At 31.0% G+C, this 18,809-nt stretch overlaps 1 protein-coding gene across 1 annotated transcript in view; it reads left to right on the top strand.

The window, feature by feature from the left end:
- CNBD1 (cyclic nucleotide binding domain containing 1) overlaps nt 1-18,809 on the top strand; it is a 397,045-nt gene that overhangs the window by 331,389 nt on the left and 46,847 nt on the right. The window contains 2 exon segments of the mRNA XM_060127732.1: nt 14,828-14,965; nt 16,196-16,328. Of these exon segments, the coding sequence (XP_059983715.1) occupies nt 14,828-14,965; nt 16,196-16,328 (271 nt within the window).

Here is an 18,809-nt window from a genome sequence, read left to right on the forward strand (position 1 = left end):
ACAGAATTTCTTCATGATGTCATGATAGCAAAAACTTAATTATCTTTTTAAATAAGACACTGATCGAAGTAAACTATAATAATATATATTTTTTTAATCAAGAACTTTTTATTCATCTCTTGATACCCTAAGTAAGTGGAAAGACAAGGCATACATTGGGAGAAGATATTTTCAACATACATAAGAGGCAAAAGATTAATATCTGGAATATATAATGATCCACAGGTCTAAAAGGAAAATATAATAAAAAATGCAAAACTTATAAATCGATCTTTTACAGAAGAGAAACTATGAATTAAAGATTAAGCAAATGCAAGGATGCTTGACCATTTTAGCAATGTAGGAAATACACAGCAAATAATTTTTACATTTAAAAATAAATGCAACTAAATAACAAAAAGTTCAATCAATAGTATTACTTACTACCAAATTGGAAAATATTAAAAAAATAGACAATATAAAATGTTGGAGAAGGTGTGCAGAAACAGACATTGTATGCATTTATGCTGCATGTAAATTAGAACTTGCACTTTAGAAGTGCTTGATATTAGATGTTAAAATGCTAACACATCCTATAGCACAAAAATTGCATCCTTAGGTATATATCTTAGAGAAATAGTTATATTTGAAATGCAGACTCATGAACAATAATGCTTATATCATCATTGTTTTATAGCCGAAGACTGATAACAACACAAATGTTCATCAGCAAAAGAATGAATAATTTGAGTATAGTCATGCAGCAGTGAAAAAAGAAATGATCTGCGTTAACATGGTTACATTTCAAAAATATAATGTTTGGCAAAAACACAGAATACTGTTTACTCTAATATTATTTTAAATAATGTGAAGAAATAGATAAAACCATCTATTTTTTAGGGTTATATACAATTGTACCAAGATAAAGTTTAGAAATTAATATCCTGATAATTAGTATAAATGACTGACTTTCTATCGGAACACGAAAGTTCATTTTATCATTAATTTAATTTAATTTAATTTTTATTGAAATATAGTTGATTTACAATTTTATACTAGTTTCAAGTGTGCAGCATAGTTATTCAATATTTTTTATAGATCATTTTGCATTTCAAGTTATTTCAAAGCAATAGCTATATTTTCCTGTGCTGTACAATATATCCCTGTTGCTTATCTATTTTATACATAGTAGTTTGTATCTCTTAATTCCACACCTGTGTCTTGCTCCACTGGTATCCATTAGTTTGTTCTCTATAGCTCTGAGTCTGTTTCTGTTTTATTATATACATTAGTTTGTTTATTTTTAGATTCCACATATAAGTGATAACATAAGAGTATTTGTCTTTGTCTGACTTATTTTACTAAGTGTAATACTCTCTAGGTCCATCCACATTGTTGCAAATGGCAGAATTTTATGCTATTTTTATGGCTGAGTAATATACATATATATATACACACACATACACATATACACCGCATCTTCTTTACTCATTCATATGAGATGTAAGGACATTTCGGTATTCATAAATCAATCAATGTGACACACCACATTAACAAAGGGAAGGACAAAAATGACATGATGTAGAAAAAGTATTTGACAAAATTCAACATCCATTCATGATCAAAGTCGGTATAGAGGGAGCATATCTCAACATAATTAAAACTGTTTATGACAAACCCACAGCCAACATCGTATTCAACAGTGAAGAGCTGAAAGACTTTCTTCTAAATCAGGAGCAAAACAGGGATGTCCGTTATCACCACTTCTATTTAACGTAGTATTAGAAGTCTTAGCCACAACAGTCAGATAAGAGAAACAACTAAAAGGCATCCAAAACGGAAGGGAAGAAGTAAAACTGTCACCATTTGCAGATGCCTTGGTACTGTATATAGAAAACCCTAAAGTCTCCAACAAAACACTATTAGAACTAATAAATGAATTCAGTAAAGTTGTAGGATACAAGATTCATATAGAGAAATCTGTTATTTTCTATACACTAATAATGAACTATCAGAAACACCAAACAAGGAAACAATCCTAATTAAAATTTCATCAAAAAGAATAAAATATATGGGAATAAACATTTTATCACAATTTTTATATAATTACTATACAGTTGACCCTTGAACAATGCGGGTCTTAGGGGCACTGACCCCCGTGCAGTCGAAAATCCGTGTATAACTTCTGATTCCCCTAAAACCTAAGTACTAATAGACTACTGTTGACTGGAAACCTTACTAATATTATAAGCAGCCAACTAACACATATTTTGTATGTTATATATATTATATACTGTATTCTTTTAATAATGTAAGCCAGAGAGAATAAAATATTATTAGGAAAATCATAAGAAAGCAAAAATACGTTTCCCTACTCTACTGTATTTATCTATACCATAAGTTTAAATCATCTTACAAGATGTATCATCTGTCAATACCTACATCACTGTAGATTTTATATACATTATTAATACTAAACCTCAAAAATAAAAATATAATGTGAAAAAGACATTCATATTTATTTACAGGTACAAAAATTCATGCATTGATAATGAAGAAGCAGCAATATGGTTGATTTAGGGTGGCCTAGTTAATCTATACAATTGCTTCACAGTAGCCTAACCTATACATTAATGAATGAATTACTATAAATTTTTATGGCATACAGTATAAAATTCATATTAATGATAGAGGATTGGAAACATTGTTACATTTTTTATAAAATGACTTGCCTGTGATATAGGCTGATGTATCAGTTTCCCCAATTACGAGAGAAGCATATTGTATGGTAATGTAATTCTTTGAAAGCAAAGTTATAAAACAGTAAAAAAAAACCCTAAAACATTATTAATTTTATATTAAATACCACTCATCTTATACCTATGTAAGGATAGACAAGTGTCTACATATATTTTATTCATTTATGACATACCTAATTTTATTTTAATTATTTGATATTTCTAGGTTATGCGGTTTGTGAGTTTTTCAAATTGTCACAAATCTCCCCCAAATTTTCCAATATATTTACTGAAACAAATCTACATTTATATGGACCCATGAAGTTCAAATCTGTGTTGTTCAAGGGTCAACAGTACATTGAAAAGTTTAAAAAATAGGCTATACAGTTATAAAAGTAGAGAGTATACTTAAGAAACATATTTCTTTAATGGTGAATATGGAAAAGCCCAAAATGCAATTCAAAGTACTTATTTTTACTATAAGCAAAAATATAGATGTTAAATCATTTTCAGATTAAGCTGACACAGTTATTTCACTTCAAATCTAACCTTATTCAACTGAATCTCCTTTGTCAGAACACATTAAACTCAGAATAAATGGATATTTGAACAATTGAATTCAGCGTTATGTGGAGGAAGTGTCCTATTTTTAATATAAAATCAGGAAGAAGTGTTTCTGGCTTATTAAAAAAATTAGTCTACTATACAAAGCTATCAAAATATATCATATTTTATATAAAATTCAAATCACATCAAAGCAATTAATTTAAAAATTGATAAACCATACAACACATGAATGATATTAACTCATTAAGGCACTCTAGATTTTATACCTGCAATAGCTACTGGACATGTGATGAGAATTTATGTATGAATACCTATAAAATATTTATTTTAACATATGCTCTATTAGTTTTTTTCTGAACTTTACATGTTACTTTTCAGAAGTTTATGACTATTTAAAGTAGAAGTTAACATTTTCTTTAATTGACATTGAATTTCATGGTAGAATACAGAAATATTTTTAGTTCTTAGTGCTTACTCAAATTATTATGACTATGCCACTCATATGTTTTTGCAGTGTAATATCTCAGTATAGAAAAGCAATTTTTACTAAATAACATGTTGAAATGATTATTTCTAGTGGTTGAATGGTGCACTCTTATGTATCAGATAAAGTTCTATCTTGTAATAAGAAAATTAAAAAATCTGAAAAAATAGAGGTATAAAATTTTTCTCATTTATAACTAGTCAGCAGTATTAATTATGCATCAAAAGTGTTTAGAAAATTACAAAGTATATTTATTTGTCCAAATGTTATTTTTTAATTAATTGGTTTAATTTTTGAAAAATACTTCTGATTGAAATGAACTCAGTATTTCCAAATTAGGTTTGTGAAATTGCAGAATCATACTGGGTGAATCCTTCGGAATTCAGTTTAGTCAACTAGGACCTTCTGAGGACATAGAAAAAAAAAAGTCATATCTGCTAAGCATAAAGTCAGAAGTCCAAATCTAACAACACAGAAAAAGGAGGCTGTTGTTCTTGTCAGTGCTGAAGATATTGTATGAGTTGGTCTCTTGGAAACATAAAAAAATTAATGTACAAGGAAATAACTGGGATCCACTTGAGATACAGTTTATGGTTATAGCTGAGCTGTGCCCATGTGCTTAAGGAATGCAGTCTGGGCTGTTCAGGAGAACATTATGAGTGGTGTGATACATATAAGGAACACATTTCCTATGAGTTCTCCAGGCACTTGCTTTCTTTGCTGATCTACTCCCTTTCTACACTCCTAGATGTATGTGTTATGAACTAGAAAATGTGTAGCTAAGACTTTGAAAAGAAATTTAACTCAAAGAGAGGAGTGAACAGGACATACACACATATATGAAATATAACCTGCAAAGTACAATAGATACTAAGTACTCACTCTCATTAGTGTCTGATGTGTATGAATAGATGAATAGTTCAGGCATTGGAGATTCTCTGTTATTAATAAATACATCACTATTCATTGACTTGCTTATCAACTACCATATATGGATATATAGATATATTGCTTGGATGTTACTAATTCCTTTCTTCTTTTAAAAAGCTATCATCTGATCTCTCTCTCTCTTGTTTTATTTGGGGAAAAGAAAGTCAAAATCAGGATCAAGCTCTTCTTAATACTTTTCCTATTACAGATTCTAATTTTTATGTGCCAGTTTCTGGATTTTCTTGCCAGAATCTCCACTCTTCCTCTGTCTTCTAAAAAGTTTTGGATATCATTGTCCAATTGATTATTCTGAGTGATTTTGTCACTCCCTTCATAGAGGGATGATAAGGACCAAAAAAAAAAAATCCAGACAATAGAAAGTGAAGTAGATTTTGCTTTTTAAAAAAACTCAGTCATTTTAGTCTGCTGAACCTCTGTCTGCTTTTGACCATGAAGAGTAGCTTGCATCAAACAAATCTCCTTGCTGAGAACAATTACAAAATCTGGATAAAACCAACCAAGCAAACAACTGTTTTGAAGGTATTTGAGAGCAACCAAACGAACCAGGATTTGAAGGGCCATGATTCAAGCAAGAAGAGAAATACTTTATTTTGATCCAGACATTTCCTGTTGCTTATTCTTTGAGTCATCTGGCAATTTGTAGGCATAATAAGGATGAACAACTAAGAAGAAAATAGTGAATCAGGACTTTCAGGAGGCTTAGAGTACCAAAGTGACAAAATTTTGAGTTCAGTTTATTTAGGCAGTCAAGACATAAGGGGCCAATGTTGCTGATAATCAGGAAGATCAGTTTGAAGGCCAAAGAGCAGGAAAATTCTCCCTTGTTTGGGGGTGGGCCAGTCTTTTGCTCTACTCAGGTCTTCAATTGAATAGATGCGTCCACTACATTAAGGAAGGCAATCTGCTTTACTCAGTCTACTAATTTAAATGAACATCTCATCCAAAAACACCCTTATAGAAACATCCAAAATAATACTTGATCAAATATCTGGGCACTCCATGACCCAATCAAGTTGACACATAAAATTAACCATCACAGAACCCAAGTAAAATTATGCAGCTACAACTCTAACAAGAAGAATTGTCATCAGTCTCATAACATTTGACAGATAGAAATTAAGAGTTATGTATCTGCAAAGAAAAAGAGGTTCTCATAAACATATTAGTCTATCAGTAGAAAACCAGAACTAAAATCAGCCTCAAAATACCTCAATTCTTTATGGGATTATGTTAATCTGCTCTATACTAATTGACTGTCAGCACAAAAGTAAAGCATCTAAGAGAAAAATGATATCATCTAGAGCCATGACAGTTTTTTGTACTCAATGTCCAGCATTGAATAAACAATTGCCAAGAATATCCATATATAGGACAAAATACCAAAAAATCAATAGAAAAAAGCAATAAAACTAACACACAGGTGATACAGCTATTGAAGTTAAAGTTAAAGTTCCCTGGTGGCGCAGTGGTTGAGAGTCCACCTGCTGATGCAGGGGACACGGTTTTGTGCCCCAGTCGGGGAAGATCCCAGATGCTGTGGAGCGGCTGGGCCCGTGAACCATGGCCGCTGAGCCTGCGCATCCGGAGCCTGTGCTCCGCAGTGGAAGAGGCCACAACAGTGAGAGGCCTGCACACCGCAAAAAAAAAAAAAAAAAAAAAAGTAGCTGATTGTATTCTGAAGAAAATAGATGAGGGGAGAATTTCATTACAAAACTGAATTGTAATAAAAAAACAAATTGTAACTTTGAAACTTAACAATATAATAACAAAATAATAACTCAATAGACGTGTTTATCAGCAGATTAGATAAAACAGGAGAGTTACTGAATTGGAAAATAGATTAGTAGAAAATATTACAGGTAAATATGAAGATAAAAAAGATAACTGATACAGAAAAGAGCATAAGATATATATGAGGTGATGAAAAATTCTGACAAGTTTGTAATAAAAAGTTTAAGAAAAAGAAGCATAAGAATGGGACAGAAACAATATTTGGCATTGCCTGAAGTAGTACTGGTTGAATTTTTTTCCCAACTGTGGAAGGACATCAAGCAACAGATTCAAGTTTCTGTATGAATTACAAACTAGGTAATCACACCTAGATACATTAGAAAGTAATGAAAACCAGTCCAAGAAAATCTTAAAATTGAAATAGATGGAAAAGACACAATATGTTCAAAAGTAAATTTTAATGCTCTCTAAATAAATAATTATGTCAGAAAACATGGAATGATAATACTTTAAGTATTGTGATAAAAATAGCTGTCAATCTAGACTTCTATAACCAGATAAAATATCTTTAAATAAAGGCAGAATAAAGATGTGTTCAGACAAATAATAAAGAGATATTGCTGGGAGACCTGTGCAAAAAGGAATCCCAAGGCAAAGAACTTCAGGCAGAAAAAAATATTATTCCAAATAAACTACAAGAATGTAGAAGGGATTGAAGAACAAAGAAACCTGGTGAATATGTGGTTGATTTAAATGTTCCTTGACTGTATAAAACAGTGTTACCTGTGAAGGTCTACATGTATATAGAAATAAAATATATCAAAAGTGATAAAACCAAAAAAGAGGATAGGGTAAATGGAGTTACAGATTTTTTGAGTCTTTCCGTTTCTGGAAAGTGAAAAAAATTAATAATTTAGAGTATACTCTAGTAAGACAAGGATGCATTTTATTACTACTATAGTAATTGCCAAAAGAATAAAAAAGTACTCTAAGCTAAAAAATGACATAATAAAGTAATAGAGAAATGTTTGATTAATTTAAAATGAAGCAATGAATGAGAGAAAATGACATAAAAGTAGATAGCAAAATAGAAAACAAATATTAAGATGTCATATTTAAACACAAATATATCAATAATTACATCATATATAAACAGACTAAATACTTCAATTAATAAACAAAGATTGTCAGCTTAGGTAAAATAAAACTGTGTATGCTGACACACCTCATTATAAATATACAGGAATTTTCAAAGAAAAATAATGGAAGATAATAAATAAGATCTCACTAACCAAAAGAAGGCTGGGGTAGCTATACTAATAGTAGGTAAAGTTGATTTTATTGCAAGGGCATCATTTAAGATAGAGGAATATTTCATGATGAGTGTGAAGTTTATGTGCCCTAAAGTTATGACCTCAAAATATATAAAGTGAAAATTGATGGGGCACAAAGAAGAAATAAACAAATTCACAACTATAGTGGGAGTTTTTTTTAAATAGAATCTGATAAAGAACTAGACAAAATTACATCAGCAAAGATATAGAAATTCTGAACAACACAACAAACTTGATCTAATAGACTTGTATTCAACAATACAAACAACAATTGCAGAATGCACATTCCTTTTAAGTGGTCATGGTACATTTTTAAAAATTGATTTAGTGCTAAGTCACAGGTTGAGTCTCAACAAATTTCAAATGATTGATTCAAATGATTTAAATTTGAAATCTCCTATAACCACAGTGAAATTAAGTAAGGAAGGCATCAGATAAATTTTTACCAAGTTCAAGATTTACCTATAGAGCAATTAATTTTTTACAACTGGACTTTTTAAAATTAAGGACATTTGATTAGAATACTACTGGTCTTAAAATGGCAGCACATGATGATTATGCAATTCAGGCTCATTTGCTGCTGAAAATCTCCCTATATTAAGGGGAAGGAAACAAATTTCTTTATCCTCACAGTTTTAAGACAGTAATATAATAGTATCATTAATTTTTAGAGTGCCCTTACTTAGGAAAGCATTGCATGTTATATAAAAAAAACAATAGAGTACATACTTTATTATAAATCAGAGGGGTGTCTGTGATGAGCCAGGTGACTTTGTGAAAAAGATGAGATTTAAACTGGACCTTGAAGCTGGGTAGTATTGATGAGCAGTCAGTGTGCTAGATATTTCAGACAAGTGTTTCATGTGAACAATTGAAGAGGTGGAAGTACCCTGAGGGTGTTTGAAAGAACCGTTCTGTTTTAGAGGAAAGAAAAAGAACTTCTACTTCTCTTATTCATTATAATGTCTAGATTCTTTTTGCTAAAATGTGTGAGGGGACATAAAAGGACATCTTGTTTAGCCAAATTTAAAGAGGAATTTATTGACTATATCTAAAAATCGACTTGGTTTGTAGATTTCATTTAGAGACTGCAATACTATTAATATAACCTCAAATGATCAATTCTTTTCATATAATAGGAAACATCTTGTTTGACTCAGCATACAACTTTGGAACAAATGTACCCAGAGAATTCCTACAGAATCACACAGTCCAATCTCTCAGCCAGTGAGATGAGGTCCCAAGCAAATTATCCTCACCTTATGTTTGTGCCTGCTTCTACGTTCTAAATATCACAATACAACCCAAATATGGTCAAAATCCTCTGAAAGATTATAAAATGCAACATCTTTGTATCCCTCTCTTATTGTATAACATTGGTTATAAGAAAGTAGTTCCTACATAAGCCTTTTAAAATCATAGGGGAAAAGTAATATTTTTCTATCTAGAGCAGTTCTTTTTAACCTTCTCTTGGGACACAGACAACTTTGAAAATCTAATGAAAGCGATAGAAACTCAAGAAAAATGGAAATTTACAAATAATCACATACAGTGTCATAATATATTAGGAGTTTAAGAGTCTTTAAAAGTCGATCCTTAGACCTCAGCCTTGAACCCCTGATCTATAGAGGCTTTGTATTTTCTCTGTCTGCTTCTTCAGCCCCTTAGAAAAAAGAAAATGTTTTATAGCATTAAGAACAAAACCCTTCCTTGGCTTAAAAATAGCAGCTGTAATTTTAGTCACTGATCTTGTTTAATGTGTCTGGAAGCTAGAAGCAATGGAAAAATGATACAAGAACAAAAATTATACTTATAAAAGTTTTCTGTTTTTCAGAAGAGTTTATTTTTGTAAAATGCAGTTTTGCACAAAACTCAACATGATGTTTTTATTCAAAAGAAATTGTAATCGGTTTACCAACTCATAATATTCAGAGACAAGTTGTTTGGGTTATGCATTTTTAGAGAAGTTAATTCTTAAATCATGGGAATATATTATTTCCCAATAAAGTTATCTATCAATTTATTTTTCAGTAAAATAACATGAGAGTTTAGAAGTGAGAGAAACTGTTTCCTTTTGTGCAACTCTACTAACTATCCCCACCAAAATAGGATTATCAACATAACCTTGATAAATGTTTTCAAAAAAATTAAGATTGAGTTGTAGGTCATTAAAATAACTTCATAATGTTGTCTAATTTTCAATTATATTTATTGAAAAATTTAGAATATGAAGAGAGGTACACAATAATAAGGGACATTATCTGCAATTCCACCACCTAGAGATAACAGCTATAAACATTTGATGTATATAATTTAAGATATATTATGTATCAATATAAAGATATTAAAAGAGATAATACAGGCATGAAAAATAACACAGAATTTTTTTAATTGAAATATACTTGTTATATAATATTGTGTAGTTTCAGGTGTACAGCAAAGTGATTCAACATATGCATATATGTATATCTATTTTTAAAATTCTTTTTCATTGTAGTTTATTACAAGATAGGGAATGTAGTTCCCTGTGCTATAAGTAGATCCTTGTTGTTTATCTATTTTATATATGGTAGTGTGTATCTTTTAATCCATATTCCCAATTTATCCCTATGCACCCCCCCTTCCCCTTTTGGTAACAATAATTGTGATTTCTATGTCTGTTAGTCTTTGTGAATAAGTTCACTTGCACATTTTTTTAGATTCCACATACGTCTCTGATTTATTTCACTTAGTATGATAATCTTGGCATTTGTATTCTTTTTTTATGACTGAGTAATATTCCATTGTATATATACACCACAACTTCTTTATCCACTCATCTGTCGATGGACACTTAGGTTGTTTCCATGACTTGGCTACTGTAAATAGTTCCTCTATGAATGTTGGGGTACATGTATCTTTTCAAATGAAAGCTTTTGTCTTTTCTGGATATACGTCCAGGAGTGGGATTGCTGGATTATATAACAACTCTATTTTTTAGTTTTATGAGGAAATTCCATACTGTTCTCTATAGTGACTGTACCAGTTTAGATTCCAGCAGTGTAGGAGGTGTAGAACCCTCCTACCAGCAGTGTAGGAGGGTTCCTTTTCCTCCACACCTCCAGCATTTATTACTTGTAGACTTTTTAATAATGACCATTCTGACTGGTGTGAGATGATACTTCATTGTAGTTTTGATTTACATTTCTTTAATAATCAGCTATGTTGAGCATCTTTACACATGCCTCTTGGCCATCTGTATGTCTTCTTTTGAGAAATGTCTATTTAGGTCTTCTGCCCATTCTTTAATTGGGTTGTTTGTTTCTTCATTGTTAAGTTGTATGAGCTGTTTGTATATTCTGAAAATTAAGCCTTTTTCGGTCACATCATTTGCAAATATTTTCTCTCATTCTGAGGGTTGTCTTTTTGTTTTGTTTAAGGTTTCCTTTGATGTGCAAAGACTCATGTTTGATTAGGTCCCATTTATTTATTTTTGCTTTTATTTCTATTGTCTTAGGAGACAGAGAATGTTGTTTTGAACCTGCATTTTAAATGTCTTCAGAAATGTCTAAAATTTAATCCATACTCCCTATTATCATCGAAAAAAATACAAGGAAGTTTGAAGAAAAATTTAATAAATCCTTTGTCATTTTCACTCCATCTCTCCTCTGAATAGGCTTTTACACTTGTATATGTTTCCCTGAACTGACATCAGGATATAAACAATTGTATACACTTACACAAATTACTGTTTCTGTAAATGTTCACTTTATAAAAATAGATTTTTAACATAAATTTTCACCTATTACTTTTTTTTCATTATAAGGAATCTTAGGTTAAGATGTATAGATGTTACAAATCATTAACAGTATGTTAAAACTTAGAGTTGTTTGAATATATGTATAATTTACTCACAAATATATATATATACATACATAGATACATACATACATAGACACACACGTTACATACATATGCACAAACACACACACACATATTGATCTAAGTAGGTGACCACTAAGGAATATTCCAGTCAGGGGTTGCCAAAAAGTACTGCCTTAACAACTTTAAATGTATCCTTAAAAAAGTATTTATTTATTTAAGGTAGATTCCTAGGGAATGGGTTACTGGATATAGTATTTTAAGCATTCTTTGTTTATTTTATTATTTATTTCCCATTTTTGAAGCTTTTTACAGTTTTTAGAGTTATGTATTAAAGTATCTCCCCAGTCTCATAGGTTAGAGTAATTTAATATTTTCATTCTGATGGATGAATATATGTGGGTACCATGTACATCTCTGTTTTCTAATGAGGTTGAGCATGTTTCTTTTGTGTGTGATTCATTTGGCTGTTCTCTTCTGGAAATTTTACAAATATTTTTGTCATATTTATAATCATTTGCTTTTGTTGTTGTTTTTATTTCTTAAGTCAAATTATTGGTGTTTATTAGACACTTTAGGTACATAAAAATTTTTATCATTTCTTTATTTTTATATCATTGTATTTATTTTCTTTTTTCCATTTAAAAAGTTCTAATTCCTATATTAAATTTGTAATTTGAACTAAGAAAAGTTGCATAAATCTTTTTCTTTTTCCTAATTCCAGAGCATAGACATTTTAATTCTATCTTCCTGCTCCTTTCTTTGGAGTTTCTGTTGTAAAATTATTTTAACTTTCTCTCATTTTAAAGGCATTCTATATTAGTCATTTAAAATTTATTATATATCAGTAAATGCTATTTACATTTACCAATTTTTATCAACTTCTTTGCATCCATTTTCTTTGGATTCAATGCTTTTCCAGCTAAAATTCATCTTTTAGTAATTTATTTCACATGCTGCCTAAAATTATCATCTTGTTGTTTGTTTTACTCTCACTCTATATTACTGTTATTTTAAGTAAATACACAATTCTAGTTCTTCGAATGTTCTTTTTTCTAGCATTTTGAAGGTGACCATATTATAGAACAGAATGGAAATGTTATAAATGTTAATTTTAAAATTAATTCAACTAAAATAAGTGGGTATGTAAAGAGCAAGGAAGTTGAATACTTTCCTAACATTGCTGGGTTGTCTGATGATATTGGTTAATGAATGAAGAAAGAAAGTCTTAAGAAGGTTATTCAAAATCACGGAGGACTTATGCTTTCATAATAATTTATTAGGTAACTCAGACTAAGTCTTATACTTTAAAAAAATTAGAAAATCTGGAAAAATATATAGAAAACATCTGCTTGAAATTATTGATAACTAATACATTGATGAAGGGGGATTTGGAGGAGAAAATTTAAGGAAGTATAACAAATTTTGATTAGTGATATAAAATACAAATATGTATCTAAATTTTGTGTCCTCCTTCATTTTCAGGACTCAACTCTTCTGTCATTTCTGGAAGTTTGCAGCTATTGTCACTTATGTATCACCTCACTCTCATATTTTTTAGCTTTCTTCTGGAAATCCTAGTAGATATAGGCTGAATGGTCTTCATTTATCTTCTATATCTTTTAAAATCTCCCACTTATTTCCATTCCTTCTATATTTTTCATAGTTTATTCTGGATGTTTTTCTCATATTTTGTCCGTGTCCTGAATTCTTTCTTTAGTTTTAATTTACTAATTAATACATTCATTGTGTTTTTCTTTCAATAACTTTAATTTTTACTTATAGAAATTTAATTTTGTTCTTTCACAAAATGCCTCTTTTTGCCTTCATAATGTCGTGCTCTGGTTTTATGGTCTTAATATATTAAACGTGTACTGCTTCTTTTAAGTTCTTCATTTTTTTTCTGGTTCTTTTTTTTGTTGACTTTCCTCATAAGGGTTTGTCCACTTATGTGGCTTGCAATTTTCTATAGTGATTTTGTTATTATCAGGAATTGCATTCCGTGGGAGTTCCTTGTCTTCTGAATTCATACATAGAGTTTAAAATTGAACCTTCCTGGATCCTAGGGTTTTTTCAGTTGTGTGCCAGGCTTTACATTAGCTTTGGGTCCTGTACTATGTGTGAATGTATACTCTGCACCCACACAGTTCCATAGCTAGATTAATGGTTAGAGTTTTTGTTGTTTCCATTTAATATATGGGACAATCCTTCAAGGTCCTAGGCTTTAAGCAAAAGTGTTCAACTCCAATTCCTCACCTGTATAGTCCTGAGTTTCCTATTCCAATATGGTTGACAACCCCAGAACTGAATCCCTTAGGACTTCCTCCTAGTTTGATATCACTGTGGACCACTTTGATTTCAGCAGTAATTGTTTCAAGTCCTCCTTTATTTCCAAACTTGCAGATTCAATCTCAGCTATTCATTCAACTAAAAAGAAAAATATTCAGCCTTTCTATGGATATGAAGTGGAAGATGGAAGTTTTCCCATATCATCATTAGATAGCCCTATTGACCTGATGTTTTCTCTGAGAAGCTTCCCTTGTTTTTCTAGATGTCCTTCAATTTTCCCAGGCAAACATGAATACAAATCCTCTTTGTAACTGTACACATTCTCACTACAGCCTAATAACTTACAATATGTATTCTAGTGGTAACATTTTTCCCATGTTTAATATTTATTCTTAGCATAGTAAATTAGGAGACCATACATGAATGCATATATATATCAGTGATTTATACCTGCCTAACACTGTATTCATTTCCATTATTACTTACCAACATATGAGTATAATAAAATAAACAGAAGAACATGGATATAAGTACACTATTTTCCTCATTCTTACAACAAATATTTATTGAATGGCTACTATGTACCAAGCACAATTTCAGGCACTTAAAATGAATCAGTGAATAAAACAGAAGATCTATTCTTATAACTTATTTGTTTCATGCTAATGAAAAAAAAATTAAAACAAAAATTTCTTGCTTTGGGAAAGTGACATTGGACAAAAGAAGTATGACATCCATGCAAGTATGTTTAGATCCCCTTCTTTCAAAGAGCAGGAGTGTGATCTACCATTTATCCTTTTGCTGGCTCTCCTAGATTGATCCTTTCACTATCATTGGTATTTTTATGTTGATGAATGATAATGAAGTTTAAGTAGCTTTTGGTGTTTTTACAGCTTGGACAATGGAGTACCTTTGGAACCCTGGAAGTTACAGCTCAGACTGAATCATAAACAAAGGCGTTCTCAGTGGTGGCAGAAGAAGATTGTGAAATCCTTATAATCCCTGCAAAGAATTATGCAAAGTTGAAATCGGTATGACCGTATCTAATCTATGTATTAACACAATATGGGTATAAATTAACACTAAGTTTTGCCTCTGTAGGCAGAAGATGTCCATATCTCTTTTATATTTTAATTTGTCTTGAACTGGAGACCATAAAAATATGATATATTTGATGAATATCACTTAAGTCTCCTATGAGTAGTTGAAGTGGAAAGGTCTCTATGGATATAATTTGTTATATGTTTGAGTGAATTTGGTTTTCCATGAATTTAAAATTCATCTGTTCATTCACTTATTCACTCTTTCATTCATTCAACAACTGTATGTTTTGGGTGTCAACAGCATGTCATGTATGAGGGATACCAGAATGATCAGAGATCTCTAAACCTCTACAGTTTACCTTAGGAAGAACAAATACTTGAGCGTTATCTGAACACTATTTCATATGTATAACATACATCGAGACCGAGAGCTGCATGAGTAGGTGATCACAACTTAATTCTGAGCCCCTAATTCTGCTGCATTAGGATAACTTATTTTCTTCAATTTTAACAATTTATTCTCTTTTAGTCAAATCCCCAAATTCCCCTCTCTTCTATTTCTTCTCCCCTGGATGGAAGAAGAAGTTTATATAAATGATGGATTGGGAGCCCACCATGGTCATGCTCTGTCAGCTCCTCTTGATAGGGTTTAACAATGGTACAGGTGCTGCAGAGCACTGGCATCAGTCACAGTGAGGTGCTCATGCTGGAGGGAGATGAGGAGACATCCATCTTCTTGATTTAGGTCTTTAATAGTTGGGATTTCTTTAGATAGAGTGGTCTCAGTGTTGTTGATACAGAAGACTTTCCTAGGATTCAACTTCCTTCCAAATCTCTGGTTTCAGAGTGTCTGGTTTAAAAAAAAAAGTTTCATATGTTTGTTTTTATTTTCAAAATGTCAGTATCATTTATTTGGTATTATCAAATACAACTTTTGAGTGTAGTCTTGACTATGATAGGTTTTTTTTTTTAATGCTAAAACATTTATAGGAGGCTAAAAATACTTTGAAAGGGGAAAATATTTTAGTAGCAGATCTGAAGATTAAAATTTCAGTATGGTTATGTGGTCACGCTCCTATAAAATTCAAATACATTTTATACTAAGTTACATCCATATAACCTTTATTTTTCTTTTACTGCCATTTATCTATCTTCTATATTTTTACCTCTTTTTTAAAAAATTATGTAATATAAAATTTGATAATGACTTTTTTCCAGGAAAAAACAAAACTGAAAAATAAAAATAAGGTGAAATTAATCTGTAAGTGTCCATATTATACAGAGTGGCCTACTTTATCCATATATGAGCTAGTTACACTCACTTAATGGAAAAAATTTCCTCCAGGTCATGGTGAGTTTAAAGTAATTTTGGATTATTTCCTTTATATTACATTACATTATTGGAATTTGCAATTTTTCATAGATTTAATATTTTATATAATATTTCTTCACATGTGTTTCTCTAATATATTAAATGTTACCTTTCAATTGGACATTTAGATTGTTGCTTTTTAAATTAAAAATCATTCTGTATTGACTTGAAGAGTGATCTCAGAAGTTGACTTACTTCCACATCCTCCTATTTCTCCCCACAGTCCCTACCCTTCTTGCCCCACCCTAGTAGTCAATGTAAAGACGAAACTATAAAGGATAAAGGTTGTGAGAAGTTACAGTCATTTTTTTTTCTTTTTTCCTGGTAGAGAACCTACTTTAGCTGCATGTTTGCTTATCTGTACACATTATCAGGGGAAAATATCATTATAGAGAATAGATAAGACTGAGGTAAGGAGTAGCAGCAGTGAAGCTGCCTACATTTCCAATATTCAGCGTGACAATGATGCATGCATTTCCTGGGTTATGTATATAAAAATGTGTAGGTTGCATTGAGTCATTTTGTACAATATTTCCATTTATGAGAAGCATACTAAATAAGAGATGCCAACTGCTATTTACTGATGTTTGTGTCCCACAAAATTCATATGTTGAAGCTTTATTCACTAAGATTATGTTATTTGGATGTGGGACATTTGGCAGGCAATTAAGTCATGAGAGTGGAGCGCTCGTGAATGACATTAATGCCCTTAAAAGAAGAGATGAGAGAGAAAGAGTTGATCTCACTTTCTTGGCTATGTGAAGATACTGCAAGAAAGCAGCTATCTGCAAACAAGAAAGAGGGCTCTCATCAGACATTGAATCTATTCACACCTTGATCTTGGACTTCCCAGCCTTCAAAATTGTGAGGAATGTTCATGTTTAAGCCAATCCAGCTGATGCTATTTGTTATAGTAGCCAAAACTAAGACACCAACATAAGAGGAGCTACAGTAGGTGTGTCAGAATCTTCAGTCAGGAATCACTAGAGTGCCCTACCTCAAACCTGCAGATCCATAATTGCGGTGGGAGACGTGGTGCCAGGAGGAGGAGAACATTTCTGAATTAAGTTTGAACTTAAAGTTCTAAAAAGAATGAGTCTAAGTTATAAATTCCAAAATGTGACTATTCTAACAATAAAAATATGGTGAAGAAATTACAGAATCTGGCTAAGCTATCCTTTCAGGGAGCCGCTATATAATAGAAAAGTGAGGTTAATACAGCACCATACAGAAGATTCATTTATTGGAAAAAATGAATACCTATGCTTCAAAAGCTAAGACTCCCTAATAAACCTGTTCAATTTAGTGAGACTATGCACCCTTTCCTGAATTTGTTCCAAATTTCTTTCCTGTGCTTGTTTTTATATTTTATTTATCATTTTTTGAAATACAGTGTTTAGCCCATATTTAGACAAATATATATTTTCTTCTTGCTTATAAAAATTGAATGTCATGTTGTAGTTTTGTTCATGAAACATTTTTCCTAATGTTGTATTCATTTTTGGCCAAAAGTACACTTAGAAGACAAGAAGTAAACTGATGTGTAAAAAACTAGGAATTAGCATTTCTAGATTCAGTATATTTATTGTATAGAATTTTTTTTTAATTGGGTGTTTGGATTTACCATGGGTCTCCCTTCTGTATTCAAAATATTAACTCTTGGTCCATGCCTCAGTTCCAGGGCTATTTTATTTAAAAAAAATCTTAAACTTGCCAATTTATCAGGACATTAATATTTTTGAGATGGTTTTAGAGGAAGAAAGACACCATAATCAAAGATTTTTTTCAACTACGTGAACCAAAAGAATATGGGATTTGGAAAAGGGGAATAATTATGTGTTTTAATGTATTTGATTACTAATGATGAATAATATGTGTTTCAGTCTGAAATATCAATCTAAAACATTTAAATTTATCATCAAAAAGTTAAGAAGATGTGGACACATAGTTTCTTAGAATGCTGGGTTCAAGTTCTTATTTGGTAAGTGCTTTTAAAGTAATGGTGGAAACTATCACATTGAACAATCTGTGATTGTATCGTATAAGTCAAAAGTAACATAATTCTTCCACTGATTCCCTGTTGTTAAAATATTTGGTCCTTACACTTACACAGTTTAAAAAAAAAAAATTATCCTCCTTAGGGAAGAATGGCAATTTCACTAGATGATTCTCAAGGCTTCTTTCAGCTCTGAAATACTATGGTTCTTATAAATAAATATTCCTAGGTGAAGAATAAGTTCTTTAAACCTAAACTAATTTTCTTTTATGGTGGTGACAAACTTGATATATCAAAGAGAAACATTAGATATAATACTTCTCCACTTTACTCATGATTTATTTTGAATTTTTATCAGAAAATGTAGAGCATAGCTCAAATTATACTTTCAATATCTATTGATAGGCTTAAAATTAGCAGTAGTATGATTTCCAAAGCATAATTACTTGTGTTTTGATCTTATT

Source organism: Lagenorhynchus albirostris, chromosome 17, assembly GCF_949774975.1.
Source record: "Lagenorhynchus albirostris chromosome 17, mLagAlb1.1, whole genome shotgun sequence".
Classification (NCBI taxonomy): Eukaryota; Metazoa; Chordata; class Mammalia; order Artiodactyla; family Delphinidae; genus Lagenorhynchus; species Lagenorhynchus albirostris.